Source organism: Schistocerca piceifrons, chromosome 8 (assembly GCF_021461385.2).
Source record: "Schistocerca piceifrons isolate TAMUIC-IGC-003096 chromosome 8, iqSchPice1.1, whole genome shotgun sequence".
Taxonomy (NCBI): Eukaryota; Metazoa; Arthropoda; class Insecta; order Orthoptera; family Acrididae; genus Schistocerca; species Schistocerca piceifrons.
In genome coordinates, this window is record NC_060145.1 from 424697007 (window position 1) to 424712888 (window position 15882).

The 15882-nt window shown below is 42.4% G+C and overlaps 1 protein-coding gene across 1 annotated transcript in view; it reads left to right on the forward strand.

The window, feature by feature from the left end:
* The window catches only part of LOC124712027, a 166888-nt gene that overhangs the window by 126601 nt on the left and 24405 nt on the right, over positions 1-15882 (forward strand). Inside the window, exon 3 of the mRNA XM_047242319.1 lies at positions 11952-12085. Within this exon, the coding sequence (XP_047098275.1) occupies positions 11952-12085 (134 nt within the window). The remainder of the gene's footprint in view (positions 1-11951; positions 12086-15882) is intronic.

Genomic DNA, 15882 nt, shown 5'->3' on the forward strand with positions numbered 1-15882 from the left:
CTACATTCTCTTTTCTCTGTGAGGCACTGGATGGATTAAACAAAAGGTTTTGAAGGCTAGGCATATTTTTTGATTTAACTAATGTGTCTGTGTTGCTCACAAAAAATATTGCTCCAGAAGTTGGACCATTGCAGAATACGGGGATTAGGTCACAGTTGGTTCACCCCTTAGGTTAACTACAGACAGCAAAAGGTCATTATTAAAGTGTTGAGAATGGCTATGATGTGGGGTCTGAGTGGGGTACAGTCAAATGGGGTGTGCCGCAGGGATCAGTGTTGGGTCCACTTACTGAATGCGTTGGCCACACAAACTGCAGTCGGTCTTTGGCCTCAACAATCAGCCTCCTCCAGCGTCCTCAGTCCATGTATTCTTCTTAAGACAGCCCCAGGGTACTCCTCTCTGACCTGATCAAACCATCGGAGTCATTGTCTTCCCCGTGGTCTTTCGCCTCTAATATCTTCCTCCACTACCTGCCTGATGATCTGGCCTTCTCGATGCATTACTGTCTATACCACTTCAGCCTTCTTTCTGTAATCACTGTCATGATGTCCATCGACTTATATAGCTCCTGCCATTCACAGTTCTTTCTTTTCCTCCATTCATCTCCATCCTTCACTGACCCAAAAATCTGTCTGAGGATGGCATTCTAAAATGTCAGGAGTTTTCTTTCCATCTTTCAGATGATGATCCAGGTCTTTGCTCCATATAAGACTACAGGTTGTATCACTGTCTTATAGATCTTGGTCTTTGAGGATATCGATAGAAGCTGGGACTTTAATAGTTTTCCCAGAGCAAATCTTCACCTGCTTCCTGCTGGTAATCGTGCAGTGGTGTTGGGGCCACTACTGTTCGTTATTTACCCACGTGATATGCCCTCTAGCATTACAGGAAATTCTGAAATATTTGTTTGCTAATGACACTAGCTTGGTAGTAAAGGATGTTGTGTGCAACATTGGTTCAGTTTCAAATAGTGCAGTTCATGATATAAGTTCATGGCTTGTAGAAAATAAACTAACGCTAAATCACAGTAAGACTCAGTTTTTATAGTTCCTGACACACAATTCAACAATACCCGACGTTTTAATTTCACAGAAGTGGCATATGATTAGTGGCACTGAACAGTTCAAATTTCTAGGTGTTCAGATAGATAATAAACTGTCGTGGAAATCCCACATTCAGGATTTTATTCAAAGACTTAATGCTGCCATTTTCACTATTCGAATGGTATCTGAAGTGATAGTTGGACACGAAAATTAGTCTACTTTGCTTATTTTCATTCGATTCTGTCGTATAGTATTATATTTTGGGGTAACTCTTCTGATTCTAAAAGGATATTTTTGGCTCAGGAACAGTCAGTAAGTGGTGCAAGTTCGCGGACGTATTGTCGACCCCTGTTCACCAGTCTGTGTATTTTGACAGTGGCCTTTCTGTGTGTATTCTTTACTGTCGTTTCTTGTTAACAATGTCAGCATAGTCCCAAGAATTAGCAGCTTTCACTCAGTTAATACTCGGCAGATATCCAACCTGCATTTGGACAGCACATCCTTAACTCTTGTGCAGAAAGGTGTGCGGTATACTGCTACATCCATTTTCAATAAGCTACCGCTAGAATTCAGAAATCTTATGAGTAATCCACGCGCTCCGGAGGTGAAACGGAAGAGTTTCCTCATGTGTCACTCCTTCCATTCTGTCGAGAAGCTCCTTGAAAAACTAAGCTGATTCTTATGCTGTATTGTTGGTTGCGTTTACTTAAACTTACGGCGATACTTTTTACGGATTCATAAACATTTTATTTTTGTATGTTATTACTTTTATGTTGTAATTTCATGTACTGACACGTTACATCACCTTGGAAATTTGCTCTTCAATTTGGTCTTACGTAACTAGACGTATAAATAAAATTAAATAAAAAAAAAATAAAGTGATCCGTGATCACGTGGGTAGAAATGTCATAAAATCGATAAAATTACGAAAAATGATGGAAGATACGCCGAAATGCGGGGAAATTGAGGGAGTACTTGCATGTCTTCCGCTTGGTGCAGGAAGATTATTATGCATGGGGACGAGTATGCAACAGCAAGGGGAATACCAGAAAAAGTTGACATGGAAGCACGGAGAACCAGAGAAACAGCCATTTGTCGTCGACAGCGATAAGACAGTTGGAATATGGATGACCACGAAATGTAGAGTAATAAATTTATATATGTCGTTTCACAAGCCCATGTGTGACCCCCAAAGTTATCGGCAACCGCCTTATAAATTTGTATAAAATGTCCTTAGCTAAAGAGCATTGTATTACCAGCTGGAGTAACTGCAATGTACAGCTACAGAATGGATCGCGTATTTGACCCTGTGGCGATATCTTTTAGCGAAATTTCAGCGTCCCGCCTACATAGGGAGAGACAACAGTCATAATAAAATGAGACGTATTACCGAATTTGTAAAGAGACATGTAGTATAAACCTGATATTTAAAACTTTGTGCTGTTCATTAAGAGACTTCGTATGTGGCGAGGTATTTGGTTGCTTTAAGGGAGTTTGAAAGTGAGGGGGCGTCCTGTGACAGAAGTAGGTCTTTGCACTCCGTCATGAGCCAAAAATGAGTTTAATATTCTAGTCCTGTGATGCATGATGTAACAGATGATAAGCTGATTAGAACGGACTTTTTTCTACTTGATGAGAGAATACTTAGAGAAAATGTAGCCTATGCCATACTGTTACGGGATTTTCATGAGAAGTAACGATACTTAGGCGAAGGAAAAAAAAAAAAAGCGTGCGTGCCTCGATTTCTTCTGTCTTCGTGAACAACTTATATAAAAGGGAGAAATCTACATTTCAATTCGAGGTCTATGGTCAGCAACATAGCTGTCCTGGATGGGGTAAAGTCTGTTTTTTAAGCCTGGAGGTCTATGTCGGGGTGGAATTGGTTAGAACTACTGTATACATCCAAGCACTGTGGCTGGCGGCAGCGGTGTTCACAAGTAATCGGCAACTGGAAGTAACGGATTAGCTCAGCCTGTGATGGTGGGTGAGGTACAAAGAGTGCGCCGGTCTGTCACATCGGTTAAGTGACCAGTGTGTTGAGTGAGCGGCGGTAGAAGCGGAAGTATGTGTCGCATGGGAGAACGTTCAAAATGACGGGTGTCTGCACTGGACTTATTGATAACTTCCGAATTCCTACCACTCCAGTGCCCTGTGTGGCTGGGGTTTTGCACTTTGGCATACACACGTCGACAAGTGCGGTTGCGGCCGTGGCGGTAGATTTCATCGACCTCTGAGAGATGGTGTCGGTGGCATATGAGGAATAGCACGCTGCGTGTGGACCTCAGAACATGAGCGCACAGGATGAGCGAGTATTTCAGCGATATCCGACATCTAGCCATGACAGCTACTATTACGGACTGGATCACACTTTAAGTGTGTCGTGTTTAGTGCTTCTCAATACGTCACAGTGGACTCTTTCTTGCACAGGTATTTGTTGCTGTTTATGTTAATATCCCATCACATGGTAGACACTTTCTTCCCTCTCTCTTCGTCCTGTTGTAGCAGAGAGAACCAATTCAGGAATTCTGTAGCACTTTAAAAAGAAAATACACTTAGCAGACCTGTAGCAGTCAAAATTCCACAACCGTGATTGTATAAATTCACGTCGTAATTTGAAATTCCAACTGTCGTTTCACACATCACCGCCTCCAGTCGTGATGACACATAATTGCAGGTTTGGATTATTTAATGAAATTTCTTGTCAAAAACATGACACTGTTGTTTATGTTTGAGTAGTTTTAAATAGTGTGCAGCAAATTGTTTGAAAGCCTATATTAACGATTTAATCAATATTTTCTGTGCCACATATTCTGAAGCAACATTTGTGACATCTTCAAGATGTGATATTCCACACCACATTTAATAACTCTGGAAACAGCGTTCTTTTTTTTAAACTTTTGTGACATCGTCTGTGTGTTTGTGTGTGTGTGTGTGTGTGTGTGTGTGTGTGTGTGTGTGTGTGTGTGTAAAGTAGCTACTGCGTCCGCCTTATATTCCATACATCAGAACTGTGAGACAGCAAATTAACTTCAACAGCGTTTCAAGATCGATTCCCAGTCAGGTGTTTGCTTTGGAAGTGTGTCTGACACGCGCCGGTATACGTCAGGATGGTTCACGCATGGAGAAACAGGACATGACTACTTTGAGATGAAGGCCAACAAGCGACAACGGCGAGCCCAGTGGTGCTTTCAAGTCTGTCCTGATAGTCCATACACTGCAATCGATTCCCCACCAAATGGCCAATGAACTGAGCCTTTTCCGGCCAATTTCCAGGTGGAACAGGGGATGGGTAGGTCTGAGGGGTTCCCAGAGGTGGAAGGGTTAATTAATTCATCGATTCAATTAATTAGTCAATCAAATTGATATCCAAAGCGTGCTTTTGTTGGCGAGGGGCTTTTCCAGTGGAGGAGGGGACGGGGGGTGAAGGTTTCTCGGGAAACCACTTAACTGAACAATAGGTGAAGGACCTACCGATCAAAAGATTGGCTTATCTCCAGGTTGTCAGAATCCTCTTGGCGGAACAATAGATGAAGCATCTGCCGAGCAAAAGAGAACAATAGGCATGCCCCTGAATGTATACTTGCCTGTGAACGTAGGTAATCCGCAATGTGATGAGATGGTCTCGTTACTCGACTACTGCCATATACCCGAATTGGAAGAGGCCATACTGCATCCCATTGAAGAGAACACGTCAACAGTACAAGAGCAATTGCGCTAGTTTCTCTGCTTATTAATGAGTGTAATTGTAAAACAAGTGATTTACTGGGGTCACACCTAATAAATTAGTTGTAAAAGTGGTTGCATTACCAACATGTTTTCAAACGGCTGTAGCAGGGAAATGCTACGTTTCCAGGCATGGGTTTCAATTCAGAATATTATCTATTCATTCCCCTCTACAAATCATTGAAGTTTTTAACGGTAATTTCCGAACACTGTGTATAACAGCATTGTTCGCAAACTGCCTCATGCAGTTTCCATAATCTATTAGATTATTTATATATATTGTGAACGGTACCGGTCATCTAACCCTCACCACGGTTAGGCTGAACAACCACTCCCCCCCCCCCCCCCCCCCCCGCCCTCCTTTCATAGGCCTTACCGATACGGAGATGGAGTGGCCCGCACGTGGTCAGCGATACACATAGCTGTAACGTACGTGCAACCACAACAGAGAGGTATCTGCAGAGACCGGACCGACCAGTCGTTTCTGAAGAGGGCAGCTGTCTTTTCAGTAGCTGCAGGGGTAACAGTCTGGAATCTGGCCTTGTAACATTAGACAACGTGGACTAGCTGTGCTGGTACTGCAAACGGTTGAAATCAAGGAAAAACTACAGCCGTTACTTCTCCAGATGGCATGCAGCTCTTCGCTATTGCTAAATGATCGTGGCATCCCTTCAGACAAAATATCCCAGATGAAATAGTCCCACATTTGGATCTTTGGGCGAGGACTGCTCAGAAGGATGTCATCAGGAAAAACAAAACTCTAACAGAATGTTAGATCCGTTGATCGAGTATATAGGTTAGAGAACTTGAAAAGAGAAATGGATAATTTGAATAACGAATAGTTCAAATTTGCATGTAGTAAAGTGCTGTGGCAGGAAGAATAGGACTTTGGTGAAGCGAGTACAAGGCTACAAATATAAAATGAAATAGGAGTAGGTCTAATAATGAATAAGAAAGGAATGTGGGTAATCTCCTTCCTACGGGTTAGATGCTGGCTGCTACGGATTCCTCTCGTGTGCCATTTTCATCTCAGACTAGCTCTTACACCCACATCTACGATTTGTTGGATATACTCCAGTCTCTGTTTTCCCTTCCAGTTTTTACCCTCTATAGCTTTTTCTAGTACCATGGAAGCTATTCCCTAGCGTCTTAACATTTCATATCATTCTGTGCTTTGGCTCTGAGCACTATGGGACTTAAATTCTTAGGTCATCAGTCCCCGAGAACTTAGAACTACTTAAACCTAACTAACCTAAGGACATCACACACATCCATGCCCGAGGCAGGATTCGAACCTGCAACCGTAGCGTTCTGTCCTTTCTTCTTGTCTGTGTTTTCCACATGATCCTTTACTTACTGATTCTGCAAGGGACTAATTTTCGGCATCCTTATGCAGCACCTCAAACGCTTTGATTCCGGTTTTCCTACGGTCTGTGATTGACTTCCATACAGTATTGTGCATTGAAAGTGCATTCCAGGAATTTCTTCCTCAGATTAAGGCCCTTGATTGATACCAATAGACATCTTTTCTCTAGGGATACAGAATTTGCCTATGCATGCCTGCTTTTAATTGCTTCGTTTATATTGTATCATTTTGCTTCCAACGTAGCAGAATTCCTTCACTTCGTGGTCCCTAATTTTGATAAGTTAATAGCTATTTTCATTTTTGCTACTCCTCGTTACGTTTTTCTTTCTTCGGTATACTCTTAATCACTGCTGCTCACTCATTAGACCATTCATTCCATTGAACGTGTCTTGAAATTTTCCCGCACTTCCACTGATGATAGCAATGTTATCAGCGAATCCTATCATTGATATCCTTTCACCTTTGTTTTATTTCAGTCATTGCTTCTTTGAGGTGCAACATTGAGCAATAGGAGCGAAAGACTATAGCCCTGTCCTTCAGTTTTTAATACGAGCATTTCACTGTTGGTCTTCCATCCTTACGATTACCTCTTAGTATTCGTACATATTGTGTATTACCTATCTCTTCCTATAGCTTCTACCTATTTCTCTAACAATTTCAAACATCTTACACTATTTTACGTTGTCAAACACTTTTTTCTGTCGACAAATCCTATAAATGTCTGTTTATTTTTGTAACTATTCTTTCTATTACCCAGTGCAACTCGAGAACCGATTCATCGTCGTAGTATCTCAGTATACAATAACTCAAAAACATCATTGTGAAAGTGCAGTGGAGCACCATCCTGTTGACAAATGAAATCATCACCGTCCTCTTGCAAGTGCGACATGAACTACGCAAAATGTCTTCTCCGTTGGTCTGGCAGACATGTTGCTCAAGATCACTGGAGAAAAAACTTAGTGACTGCATAATCATATAGTTGCTAACTTGAATACTGACATTCTTTTATCTACATCTACATGGATACTCTGCAAATCACATTTAAGTGCCTGGTAGAGGGTTCATCGGTTCATCTAACCACCTTCACAATTCTCTATTATTCCAATCTCGTACAGCGCGCGGAAAGAACGAATACCTGTATCTTTTCGTATGAGCTCTGATTTCCGTTATTTTATAGTGGTGATCGTTTCTCCCTAAGTAGGTCGGTGTCAACAAAATATTTTCGCATTCGGAGGAGAAAGTTGGTGATTGGAATTTCGTGAGAAGATTCGGTCACAATGAAAAACGCCTTTCTTTTAATGATGTCCAGCCCAAATCCTGTATCATTTCAGTGACACTCTCTCCCATATTTGGCGATAATACAAAACGTGCTGTCCTTCTTTGAACTTTTTCGATGTACTCCGTCAGTCCTATCTTGTAAGGATCCCACACTGCGCAGCAGTATTCTAAAAGAGGACGGACAAGCGTAGTGTAGGCAGTCTCCTTAGTAGATCTATCACATTTTCTAAGTGTCCTGCCAATAAAACGCAGTCTTTGGTTAGCCTTCCCCACAACATTTTCTGTGTGTTCCTTCCAGCTGAGATTACTTCCAATAACTCTGCTTATACACACTGTAAGCCACAGTACGGTTCATTGTGCAGAGCACCTCGCACCGTCATTTCATTCGAGTCAGGAATGAGTTTTGTGCATCACTATAACACATTCAGAGCTGCAAAACTACTTTATTCTTCTTTTTTAAAAAAAAAATTGCTTAACTTCTGACGAGCACGCCTTGGCAGTTTTTCTGCATTTCAGAGCTGTAAAATGCGAAATGTTGTTCAGTGACGTCGTTGAGACACATCGGTAATTGTTTAGAATTTTGTAAACTGTATGCAGGTGGTCATTAAGAATAACCAATGGTCATAATCTTTCGTCTTCACCTTAGAAGATCCTCTAATTCCACGGATAACTCTTCAGTTGCGGTGTATGCATAAGTCAGTTTGCTGCAGAATCTTTGCTGTAGTTTCAAAGCTGGAATTATTTATTGGATTAGTTTTAACTTTGATTTGTGAGACAGACCAAGATGCCTCAGTGTGTGGGAGACTTAGAGGCGTCCGAAGAAGCGGTCTAGGAGCACAAACCAGCAGAGGAAGTTGGAGATCGCTTCACAGAACTTCCAGTCGCATCCAAGCTGGCTTTAAAGCTCTGGGTCGAGTCATAGAAAGCCTTTTTATTGGTAGTGGTGAAATAAACTGAGATATACGGGTGACAAGGCATCTGATTTATTGTTACAGTGTGCTCTATGTGCTGTCGTCGGACTTTGTGGATGGCCCAGCCGCTGCTAGTAGATTGTTGATGGTTTCTTTTGCGAAATGCTCCAGTCGCCAGTCCCACTCCACTGTTGCGGTCTGGATCGAGCAAATTTAATACTAACGGAACTGCGGATGTGTACTTCTAATGGGGCGGGGTTGGTGATTTGTAATCACAGTGAAATGAATACCCTTAGCTGCTTACAGGCGTTGATATAAGTCAACGGGGACAGTTGCAAATGTGTGCCCCGATGGGGACTCGAACCCGGGTTCTCCTGCTTACATGGCAGACGCTCTTTCCATCTTTTTTTTTTTTTAATCTTATTTTGTTCGCTTTTGTTCGTTGCATCTGCTCGGGGCGGACGTCGTAAGACATCCGTTTTAAGGTCGTAGTTGATCGATTAACTCAGTTTTTTATTACGGGGGGCAGCTAACCCTCTGACCGAATACGCTGAGCTACCGTGCCAGTTGGTCCATCTGAGCCACCGAGGTAACAGGATAGTGCGACTGCAGGGACTTATCTCTGGCACGCCTCCCGTCAGACCCATATTCGCAAAACTTATTGTCCCGCACTATATTCATAGTGCCCCTGCCCACCATACTCATTACTTGCGGCTTTACTGCCGATTTCCGTAAGAGTTCGGGCACTGTTTGTGCATCCGCACAGAAGATGGTCAAATGGCCGGTGAACCATATATAGTTCTTTCGGACATCAAAGATCCATATTATAACACCATATACTATAGCCAATGACAAAACTACTGATATTGAAGAGGTGGGTGGAAGGATGACATCGCAGTTAAAATGTCATGTTGTAATAAAACAAAAGCTAACCCAAATAACGGCATAAGCCAAAAAGGTATATTTCTGGAATGTACCAAAATACTAGTTCCATGACACTTGGACCTATATGATCATAAGAACTATAACGCTAACCACAGAAGAAATACCGCTGTTGGACTAAAACCAAGCCAAACCAACACCAGGACGGGCTCTGAGCACTCCATAAAACTACCTCGCGGTAACAGGGGGTAGGGGCACAGTGTGGGAGGGAAGAGGAGGAGGTGAATTGCGCCCGGGTGCGAAAAAAGGATCGGGATAAGTTGGACCAATCAATCAACCAACACTAAGAAGTGATTTCTACATTTGTATAAATTATCAAATTCGCCAGCCGGTTTTAACATCTTATGTGGCTCACACAGCGTAACTTCGCTAGAATCTACCCCAATAGTAACACCATGAGATGTGGAACAGGTTCGCAAAATACGTCGTAGTAAAATATGCAATGTCCATACCCACCAAAGGGAAGCACTAGTGGAAACAAATGCCAAAAGCATTAAAAAAGCGTACCTACCCACACTAACAGATGAAACACCTACATCTTACTCACAGCTGCCAAAATGTCTACAGAGACCTGGCAGAGAATAAAAGCACGACGAGCTGTTGGGCGAGGCGTCTGTCATCACGGCAATAAGGTCTTGCAAACCTGTCCGATCTCCTGCGTGGTGGCCGGTCGCACAGACCTGTGACTGCTGCAACGTTGGAACGTGCGAACACTCTCGTTCGAGGTGATCGACGGATCACAAACACCTCGCTGCCCAACAAGACGTGTCTGTTGGTAGTGCTGACATACTTGTACAACAGTTTGGGTACTCAAAGGTATGTGCCCGCCGGGTTTCTCACCGCCTAACAGAAGACGATATAGAGCGACGGAATTGATTGCGTGTTGCGACGCTGATCGTCACAAGCTATGAAACATGGGTTCACCACTTCGAACCTGAAACAAAACGGCAATCTGTAGAGTGGCTTCATGCCACACTTCCTCTGAAGAAAGTGTTCAAAGCCGCACCCTCAGCCTGTCATGGTGACAGTTTCCTAGTACTCAGAAGGGGTGATTCTGTTTGATGTACTCCCACATGGTGCATTGATTAGTTGTGAAGTGTATTGTGCTACCCTCAGGAAATTGGAGAAACGACTTCAGCATGCTGGGCGCCAGGAGAGTGCAGATGATTACAACGCAAAGCCTCACACGAGTCTACGCACCAGAGAGGAGCTCACAAAACTTTTTTGGACTGTTCTTCCTCATTCACCCTACAGCCCGGATCTCGCACCTTTCGATTTCTATCTGTTTGGCCCAATGAAGGATGTACTCTGCGGGAAGCAGTACGTGGGTAATGGGGAGGTTATTGACACAGCAAGACATCGTCTCCGACGTCGACCATTAAAGTGGTACCATGTGGCCATACAGGCCGTCCGTGTACGCATTGACGGAGATAAAGTTGAAAACTAGGATTTTGCAGTCAAAAGATTGGGGAATAATATGCTGTATTCGAAACCTGAATAAAATCAACCTGCTTTCAGAAAAAAAAGTGTGCATCTCTTATTGAACGACTCTCGTACTTTCTTCTCGTGTCATGTCACGATACTTCACCATGTGGCGATCGATCTCCCGGTGAGCAATGGTCGTGAACAGTATGGATATTTTGAAAGTAGCTCTGTTCTGCCTCGGTGGCTACCGCCCGTTACATGCAATCTGCTGCCCCATGCGCTTTTGTTAACATTTAGATGAGTGGTCCCCAACCTTTCTTAGACTGTTACCCCTGAGTGCAATCAGACATTAGCTAGTATTCCCTCCCTCCCCTTCCACCAGATTATGATCAACTTCAGCACCTAACTAAACTGTACAATGACTTTTCTTGAAACACGTTTCTTTGTGAAAGATGAATGATATTCAGTGTGTGTGTGTGTGTGTGTGTGTGTGTGTGTGTGTGTGTGTGTGTGTGTGTGTGTGTGTGTGCGCGCGCGCGTGTGTGTGCGCGCAACATACTTCCCCTACATTACTTCTCTCCATTGCGGCATTTGCTTGACCGACACACTGCATCCCCATTTAAAATCAAACAGGGTCAGATGTGTGCACTATGCTTACTGTTTGTGAATCACTTTATTGCTGAACTGGCTTTGAACTGGCGCAAATTGTACGACTTCAGACTGTTAAGGCTTTGTGTCTAACCAGTCTAATAATAACAACAATAATAATAATAACACTGTGTACGCAATTACGTGGTTACTGCTGCGTTGTGCTGTCCATTAATTCATTTATCTGTTTCAAAGCGAGTAATGAAGCAATTTATGGACGACTGCAGGTACTATCTACAACTTGGAGAAGGCATTGTTGTGAAATATTTAGCATTTGTTACATGTATGTCTCACTTTTTACCGTCAGCGATATACGAGACAGAGCTCAACATACGTGCGTAGAGGGTGGACTATGTGAAGGAACCTCTAACCTCCCACGGATTAATGCTGCCAACTGAAAAAAAGTAATTGTCGATAACTTATATAAATAGTATTAGTCTTACAAAATTGTGATTATGGTAATAATGATATTTTGGAAATAATTTAGTTTTGAAAGAGATCGAATCGTTTAGTTTCTATCCCTCCTCAGGGGGCAATTATCCCCGGGCTGGGAGCCACTGATTTGGATGGGTGAATACTGGTGAGAGTGAGCCCGCGACGGTTCTGTGTTGGCAGCTCTGCGGTGACGCGCGCCTTCCGCGGCTCTTCGCGGTCTGGACGCGCCGCCTTCGGCCCACTGGACCCGCAGGTGACGAGGAGGGCACTGTTGCAGGCGCATGAGGCAGCCAGCAACGTCTCCATGCGAGCGGGTAAGTAGCCGCAGGCAGCAGCGGAGAAACCGCCATCCCATGCGACTTTACATTTTCCGCGTTTTACCTAAACCCATTGCCAGATTACACCAGAGCGGGCCCCATGGTAAATGCTAGGAACAGCCCCTCGATTTGCTTTGGGTCTGAAAGCTTAGTATATAAAATAAAACAACTCTTTACTTTGGTCCCAAAACGATATGTGCATCTTCTTGGTTGATTATCGTCGCTTCAAGCAGTCTTCTTGCTTGTTTTTCTTGGATTGCGTCTGCAAAAAAATCTGTTGTTGACAAAATAAATGCCAACAATGACGGTTACACATCGGGGAAGCAATTAGTAGGACACCACACCGCCACTGTTCCACCAGTTGCATAACATTATCTTTCGTGCATGCGTGTTGGTCTTTGTACGGGGAGTTGCTGCTTTGTTTGGGCTCAAACGTTCCTTTCTTTTCCTTATGTCAACATAAAGACGCCATTTTTCGTCACCATTGGAGATACAGGATAGGAATAGCCAGTGTTCTTCACGAGCTTACTAATGACGAACGAGCAGAGATGTACGTACGGCCATCCGCCGATTGTTTGTGATTTTGACTTTCAGCATGCGGTACCCACACATCCAATTTTTGAACATTCCCCATTGCACACAAAATCGTAGCAACCGGAATACCAATATGCAAAACAAAAACGCTATGAATTTATGCACCAACTTAATGTAAACGCTATCTTACTGCAATTACATTTTTATAAAAAAAATCCACTTCATTAAATTTTTGCAAAATAATGAAGTTAATACAGTGATTGGCAGGAGGCATTCAAGAATCAGAAATGGAATTTAAGAAAAGAATTTTAACTGAAACCAAATTTAACAAATGAAGACCACAGTCTTTTTGATAACGATTTAAAAAGAAATTAGCCTTCTGAAAGTACTGAACACAGGCCATTAGTTTCCAAGCCTACAGCGTTATAGCTGTTATAGTTATTTTTAATGGTGTCTCACGGCTAATTATTTTAATTACATTTTCACAAACGAGGGTCCAGCAGGGTGGATGGAAGCACGGTGTGAAAACTGGCATCCATTCGTGCACCATTTTATGGGTGTTATCAGGAATACAATCCCACTCCTGTTTTCTCAGGGGCAAATAAATATTTATGTATTCGTAAGTAAATTAATTATAACGATGACATATGATCAGATCAAATACCGATATTGATACCTACAGTGTTATGTACTTTGCTCATAGAACCTCCTTGGCCTTTTTTTTATAACTTGGTTGCATATATAAACAATTCAAATACGCTTACCTTGTTCTTCAGTGCTTCCCGTTTTTCTATCGGCAAATTTCGCAATCACTAGATAAAAATAATTATATTTCACTCGTTTAATATATTCTTCTGTTGTCCTGTTAGTCCACCGCGGCCGGCAAAGAAACGCCGACACAAAAGAAACGCAGGAGCCGCGAAACTACAGCGCGTTATACAATAGTCCTCCGACAAGAAAGCAACGTTTACTCTAGACGTCTCGTTTCAAAAGTACTGTAACAAAAGTAAGTACTCTAGGTGTGAACGATAAATAAACAGGATATCCGATATTTAGTTTCTTATTGGTAAATGAGAAGCATATTCTAACTGATCGTGTTATTACGGCTAGGTTGGAAAACGTTAGGGAATCCTCTGTAAATTTTGCAGTGTTATCAACTTAAAGACACAAAATGTATGGTGTCTCCAGTGCTGACTTTTAGAAGTGGCCTACATTTGTTATTACTCATCGTAAATTTGGTCGCCACCATTTTTCCGTTGGACAGTAGACAGAATATCATCAATATCTAAGTTGTTAGGTGTGTTTTTTTTTTTTTTTTTTTTTTATTTTTATTTTTTTTTTTTTTATTACCTAGGCGCGGGGCTCCATAATGCACGGGGCCCCGTAACATTTACTAACTTTTATTACGTGGCTAATCCGGCACTCCCAAAACGATTAGAGACGAATGCTGGGTGGCTCCTTCGAGAGAAGAGGGAAAAAGAAAGACCACTGGCGTTTTCCTTCATCGTCGAGTTATTCAGTAGACTGAATGCTCCATAACTTTTCCAGAAGCCTAAGTGATACACAATTTATACACAAACTGGTGCAAATACACAAACGGCATCAGTCCGATATTTACCAAAATTTTTAGTGTGAGGCCTTACATTAGCCTTTCCACCAACTCCTCTATCCGCTTTGTGCTCGTCCCAACCGCCTCAGATATAAGAGTGACTCATCGCTCAACATCACAGAGCCCACTTAGCACCCCAGATGATTCTAGCTCTGAAACAGGGGTGTTACACCTTTCAGCTTACCTGAGTCATATTAGAAGAAGATGAGTATTTTTGGGCCACACATAATATACTCGTACTTCACACTAACATAACCACTAGCGGGAAAGGGGGTGGCAAGGACGCTCATAGGTGTGTATATTTAACACATTTAAGTAATTTAGAATTTATTAATATATGATTCATTATTCTAAAAAAAATATGGAATTAATTTCGCCATTTTATATATGAGCTTTCGTTAATAATTTTATATATAACTAATTACAAATCATAGAGTTAATGAGGCATTTGAATTTGGAAACTGAAGTATCAGTTTTAGATTCGACCAAAGTGGCTGTTACTCTGAGTGTTCTCAAGGTGTTATTCTGAGATTATGATTCTATTTTTACTCGTTGTGTGCCTTACTCTTGAGAGTAAATGTTCACAAACGTTAAGTGCTTCCAAGAAAGAGGACATACGTAATGGATGACTGTGTGGAAGGGGTATTTGTCTCTGGTCAGGTACGATTGGTAAAACACCAATAAAGATGCGTGCGTGATCAAATTTTTCTTTTAGTTGGATGGCAAACGGCAACAGTGTCGCTTATTCAAATGGAACTAAGTAGTATCTGTTGCTAGTATTGTCTATCTAAGAGATGAATTCCATGGGATTTGGCACTTAAAAATTCGGTACGTAGTCTCTCAGAAATTATAATGTTTAGAACTTGGCGCTTACGTTTTTCAACATGAAATCAGTTGCCTGTCTTACGTGGAAGATTGTGGTTTTGCAGTCAAATAAGGAAGAAACAGGGTATTGCACCATCGCGGTGCTGTTAAACACTGCAGTGACAAAAGTAATGGGATAGCGATAAACATGTATAGAGACGGCAGTAGTATCACGAACATTAGGTATAAAGGACCGGTGCTTTGGCGGAGCTATTATTAGCATTCAGGTGATTTACATAAAAAGGTTTCTGGCATCATTGTGGCCACTAACAGACTTTGAATGTAGAATGTAGTTGGAGCTAGACACATTGGACGTTCCATTTACGGAATCGTTATGGAATACAGTGGCTGGCTCTGAGCACTATGCGACTTAACTTCTGAGGTCATCAGTCGCCTAGAACTTAGAACTAATTAAACCTAACTAACCTAAGGACATCACACACATCCATGCCCGAGGCAGGATTCGAAACTGCGACCGTAGCGGTCGCTCGGCTCCAGACTGTAGCGCCTAGAACCGCACGGCCACTCTGGCCGGCTTGGAATACAGTATTCCAAGATCCACAGTGCCGGTTGTGTGCCGAGAATACCAAATTTCAGGCATTACCTCCCACCACATACAATGTGTGAAATATCGCAGAAATCAATGTGGGACGTGTGACGAGCGTATCCGTTAGGACGGTGCGGCGATTTTGGCGTTAATGGGATATGGCAGCAACTATTGACTCGAGTATGTCTGCTAACAGCGCGATATTGCCTGCTCTCGTGACCATCTTCTGAGATCTGTCGA